The sequence below is a fragment of the Piliocolobus tephrosceles genome, chromosome 18 (assembly GCF_002776525.5).
Source record: "Piliocolobus tephrosceles isolate RC106 chromosome 18, ASM277652v3, whole genome shotgun sequence".
NCBI lineage: Eukaryota > Metazoa > Chordata > Mammalia > Primates > Cercopithecidae > Piliocolobus > Piliocolobus tephrosceles.
Genome location: NC_045451.1, coordinates 32,461,702 through 32,467,701, shown reverse-complemented (window position 1 = coordinate 32,467,701; position 6,000 = coordinate 32,461,702). Strand labels below are relative to the sequence as shown.

The 6,000-nt window shown below is 38.0% G+C and overlaps 1 protein-coding gene across 1 annotated transcript in view; it reads right to left on the bottom strand.

The window, feature by feature from the left end:
• The window catches only part of ACAA2 (acetyl-CoA acyltransferase 2), a 29,101-nt gene that overhangs the window by 13,543 nt on the left and 9,558 nt on the right, over positions 1–6,000 (bottom strand). The window contains exons 2-3 of the mRNA XM_023207572.1: positions 3,593–3,759; positions 294–422 (exon numbers count right to left, since the gene is read on the bottom strand). Of these exons, the coding sequence (XP_023063340.1) occupies positions 294–422; positions 3,593–3,759 (296 nt within the window). The remainder of the gene's footprint in view (positions 1–293; positions 423–3,592; positions 3,760–6,000) is intronic.

Below are 6,000 nucleotides of genomic sequence, written 5' to 3'. Positions count from 1 at the left end.
GAATTTGACTACTCTAGGTATCTCAAAGAAGTAGAAACATACAGTATGTGTCCTTTTGTGACAAGCTTATTCCACTTTTAGGTTCATTATTAGCTTTTTTTTTCTTTTTTTTTTTTGAAGACAGGGTCTCACTCTGTTGCCCATGGCTGGAGTGCAGAGGTATGATCACGGTTGACTTGACCTCCAGGGCTCAAGCAATCCTCCCTAAAGCTAAAGTGTTATATTGCAGTGGGACATTTCTTCTAGTAACTATTAACATATTTTCAGAGAATTTAAAAAAATGTTGTCCATACCTGACATCCATTCACAATGGACTGGAAACCAGAACCACAGAGCCTATTAATCGTGAGAGCTGGGGTCTCCTTTGGGACTCCCACACGCAAACCCACATGCCTTGCCAAATATATAGCATTTGATGAACTCTAGAAGAGAGAAGGAAAAGAAAAATAATAGCCTCTATAAATCTAGTAATTAAGAACAAGCACTAAATACATGGAAATGTTGGCAATCTATCAAAAATGAGAAACCATATGGCTCTAAGCTAGGACAAAATACATCTAAGTACAGCATATTGTATCTAATACGTGTTTACAATTTGACTAAAAACTATAATCAATAGGGTTTTTTTCTATTTTTTTATTGGGGTAAAATACACATAACAAAATTTACCATTTTAACCATTTTTAAGTATATAGTTCAATGGTATTATTTAAATACATTCATAATGTGTAACCATAGTCAATTGGTTTTCAAATATATTAAAGATAATTGCCACTTAGAGAAATCCCACTAAGTCCTTAATATAAGACAGAAATTTATAACAATTAGAGTTATTTAAAAATGGAATAGGCTATCCTAAAGTAGTATGCTCCTTAACAGAGGAAGTATCTGAGGCTGTGGTTCTCAACCTTGGTTGCAGGCTGGAATAACCTAGGAAGCTTTATTAACATACTCATGCTCAAGTTCCTAAGCAAATCAATTAAACCAGAAAGGCTGGAGGTGGGGCCTGGGCATCAGTAGTCACTTTTAAAAAGCATCCCAAGTAATTCTAATGTAAAACAGGCTGAGGACTGCATACTTAGGGAGAAGACAGATGAATGATTGGTCAGGAGAGTAAGAGGTAGCAGTAGACCACCGTTCCCCAAACTTTGAAATGCATACAGGGGCATCTTGTTATAATAAAATGTAGGTTCTGAATCAGCAGGTCTACGTCTGCCTGAGATTCTGCATCTCTAACCATTTCCCTGGTGAAGCTGATGTTGCTAGTCCAAGAACCACACTTTGAATAAAAAGAATGCCTTAAAAAAAAAAAAAAAAACAGTAACAACCAAAAACATTAACAGCCCGTTTTGGAGGCTGTTAGCAAGAGCAAAAACAAGTCTGACAAAATGTAAAAAAATTGGTCTATCAAGCTACAGGGTTTTAGGATGTTCACTGTACTATTCTTTTAACTTTTGTGTAGGTTTCAGGTTTTTCAAAACTCAACAAATTCAGCACATTTATAAGTTAAGGGTTTTGAATACAGATGAAACTGGGAGGAACTCAGTATAACATCAATTAATCTACTAACCGTTTCATTTGTTGACTGAGATGAAATTATCTTATTTTACAAATTAATGTCATTAAAAAAATTCTTGGTCAATGGATATTCTTTTGCCAAGGTTTGTCAAATATTGCATATCAACAGAATAAAAAAAATTTACACGATCATCTCAGTCAACAGAAAAAGCATTTGACAAAATCCAACACCCTTTTATGACAAGAACACTGAACAAGCTAGGAACAGATGGCAACTTTCTCAATCTGACAAAGGGAATCTATAAAAAATCCACAGCTATCATCATACGTGAAGGTGAAAGGCCAGATGCTTTCCCCCTATAATCAGGAATAAGACAAAGATATCCATTTCTTATAACTTCTATTCAACATTGGAGATTCTAGCCAGGGTAATTAGGGAAGAAAAAGAAAAAGAATCCACGTTGGATTTCATTGTTTCTTAAAAAATAAGTAAAACTCATTTATTCCAAATGATATTTAATAATATTAAACTCAATTAGAAAAGCAGCTTTGTGGTATTTGTCAAATGTCATTCGAAGCATATTCTGTTCTCTCTTAACCATAAAGGCCTAACCTCAAATATTTACCTGTTAAGCACTTAATATCCTTACAAGAAAACTCTATCTTGGCCTGACAGAAAACTTAAGGCAAGAAAAACTGTCTTTAGGAACAGAGGCACAAACACAATTAAACTAATACTATTTATAGTGACTTTGTGTTATAAAGTTTGAGAGAATACATGCAGGGAAAAAAATATATTTTAGAAGGAAAACTTTAAAATTCTAGAAAACACAAAAACCAAAAGTATCCAATTTCTATTTAATCTGTTCCAATGCCTTCTTAGGTCAGAGGTAAAAGCTACAAAATAAAATAAAAACAACAAAAGACAATATCGAGAATTCTTTATGAAAATATTTTAGGTTCAACAGACATAACTGCCAAAGAAAAAAAGTCACTGCTTTTTCTGGATGTGAAGATAACAATGGCAAGATGAACAGAATCAAGTTCAAATGCAAGGCCTAGTGATTTCTGTGTCCACTGTCATTCTCTTTCCTTTAGCAATGATCACATCATTGACATCTTTAAATATATATATCATATATACACATGTGTATATATGAAAGATATAGAAACTGATCAAATATATATTTTATATATATAATCTTTTTCATTAGATTATTACCTCCTTTTAGTTCACCTTGGGTACCATAGCACCTATAATAGCCTCTAACTAGGTATCCAATAAATGTTTGTATACTCTAAAGGAATTCTGAATTTTCAATTACCTGCATATGAGTGATTGATTTTGTATATCACACATAGCAAGACAGAGGGTAATAAAGCATCTTATTTCTTACAACAAACACTGATCAAGCTCCTACAATGCATAAGAAAATTAGGGGAGGTGTGCTGTATTGCTTGGGTTTACTAAGGTGGCATATAGAGAAAATCAATTAACTTCAAGTAAGCCAAGGAGGTCAATCTGCTATTTAGGAAGCACTGAAATGCATCCCAAGTCAGATAGACATACAGTTTCTAGAACATATGATGCTTTGAATTATGCATGACATTGATTCTGGAGTCACAGAAATTACTAAAATTACAAATGTATAAAGTCTGTAACTATTGGCTGGGAGTGGTGGCTTATGCCTGTCATCCATCCCAGCACTTTGGGAGGCCAAGGCAGGCGGATCACGACGTCAAAAGATTGAGACCACCCTGGCCAACATGGTAAAACCCTGTCTCTACTAAAAATACAAAAATTAGCTGGGCTTGGTGGTGCATGCCTGTAATCCCAACTACTCGGGAGGCTGAGGCAGGAGAATCACTTGAACCTGGGAGGCAAAAGTTGCAGTGAGCCAAGATTGCACCACCGTACTCCAGCCTGGCAGCAGAGTGAGACTCCATTCCCCCCCCCCCCAAAAAAAGGTCTATAACTATTAACTTGTTTACCATTATGATATGTTAAAGGAATTATTTTTAGAAACTGATCAAACAAGCAATAGGAGTGAATACCTTCCTTTACCCTACTAACCTGCATGACATTGCCTATAATCACACTGTCAACAGTTTCAGGTGAAACTTTGCCAGCAGACAAGGCAGCCTTGGCGGCAAATTCAGACAAGTCAGTAGCAGTGAAGTCTTTCAGAAGACCTCCATAAGCTCCAAAGGGTGTTCGCTTAGCAGCAACGACAAACACACCTATTGCAACAAGAAGAGATTTGTAAGCCATCACAGATTAGTAAATACCTCTAAATGCTTCAAATAATCTCACCGTGAAACCTTACACAATTTAAAATTAGATGATAGAAATTTCTGTTAGGCAATAATACCTAGAATAAGTCACACCCATGGAAGCAGAGTCTTAAGGATCACCAGTTTGACAGTTTGATCTTTACCTACGTGCAGGTACCAAGAACTGCACTGCATGCTGTTAAGGAAGGAGACCACCACTTCTCCTGTGCGCCACCCCCCACCCCTTGCCTAGTTTATAAGACAGTAGGAAAAGAAAAAAGCAAAAAGTTAAAAAGAAACAGAAGTAAGATAAATAGCCAGATGGCCTAGTGCTACCACCCGGCCCTGGTAGTTAAAATAATGATGATGATAATAATAATAATATCACTCCCTGACCTAAACTACTTGTGTTATCTCTAAATTCCAGACATTGTATTGTATGAAAAAGCATTGCAAAACTTTCTGTTGTGTTAGCTTATGCATGTAGCCCCCAGTCACATTCCCCATGCTTGCTCAATCTATCACCATCCTTTCATGTGGACCCCTTAGAGTTGTAAGCCCTTAAAAGGGCCAAGAATTCCTTTTTGAGGGAGCTCTGCTCTTAAGATGCAAGTCTGCGGATGCTCCCGGCCAAATAAAGCCTCTTCCTTCTTTAAGCCAGTGTCTGAGGAGTTTTGACTGCTGCTCGTCCTGCTACACTGTGATGTAAAGCCATTCTGGTTAGACAACTTTCTTGTTCTCTGATGCTTCACAATGCTGGAAACACTTGTTGAGAACTAAAATCCTTCTATGTGCTGAAGTATATTGCCTAATATTACAATAAAAGAATCTCCAAACTAGAAGGTGCCTTAGGGTTGTCTGAGGTCAACCACTCACTCTATTAAGAACTCCCTCTAAAAATTCCTGACAAAAGGTTCTCTCTAAATCTCTGCCAGAAAACTTTCAGTAGGAGGACATACTCTACTGCATGAAGCAGTGTGCTGATCAATGGACAACATAAACTAATGATATTGTTGGTCTTTTTTTTGACAGAGTTTTGCTCTTGTCACCCAGGCTGAAGCACAGTGGTGCGATTTCAGCGCACTGCAACCTCCGCCTCCCGGGTTCAAGTGATTATCCTGCCTCAGCCTCCCAAGTAGGTGGGACTACAGACACCCGCCACCACGCCCAGCTAATTTTTGTATTTTTAGCAGAGACGGGGTTTCACCATGTTGGCCAGACTGGTCTTGAACTCCTGACCTCAGGGGATCCACCTGCCTCGGCCTCCCAAAGTGCTAGAATTACAGGTGTGAGCCACCTGCTCCTGGCCCCAACAAATGATATTTCTTTATATTGAACTAACTCAGCTTACAAAGTCTTCCATCCACCAATTCTAGTTCTATCCAAAAGCACCAACACAGAGATGTAGTTTATAGAATATGCTGCTTTGAATTTGAATTATATATGCCACCAGTTCTAGAGTCACAGGATGACTCAAGTTACAGACTGCAAATAATAAGGTGAACTATTGTAATACCTAACCTTGTTTTTTACTAACCTTGTTTTTAGACTCTCCCTTTCTCCCTTAATCACCTAGCCTTGTTTCCACATGAATAAGCTCTCCCTTAGCTGAGACAGCCGATGAGGACAAACTCCATTTGGCTCCATTATTTGCAAGGCTTCAAGGACTCCTTACCTACCCACTTCCTCAACGAGTTAACTTGTTTAAGCAGACTCTCAACATACCAAAGAGTCCAATTAATGGATAAGGTACTGAAGCAAGCAATGTACAAGTTCCCAGGGTTTTGCTCAAGAGATAACACCATAAGGCCTTGAGTTTGTGTCCGGCAGAGCACACATATATAACATCTTATGAAAGATTTAGAGCCCCTGCACCTGGAACTGTTTGTTTCTCTGTAACCATTTGTCTTTTTAACTTTTTTACATGTTTTCACTTCTGTAGAATTGTTGCAACTGAGCTCCCCCTCCCCTTCCTAACCCGAAGAATAAAAGAATCTCAAGCCCCTTCCTCAAGCCGGAGAGAATTTCGAGCCGTCTCTCGGTCGCCGGCTAATAAAGGACTCTTAAATTTGTCTCAAAGTGTGGCGTTTCTCTAACTCGCTCAGGTACAACACTATTATCTTTTACTCTTAGAAAAAAAATGGGCAAAACAGGTTACCTTCTACATGTGTATCCCCCACCTCCAGTATCTGAAGTCAGCTAACCTGT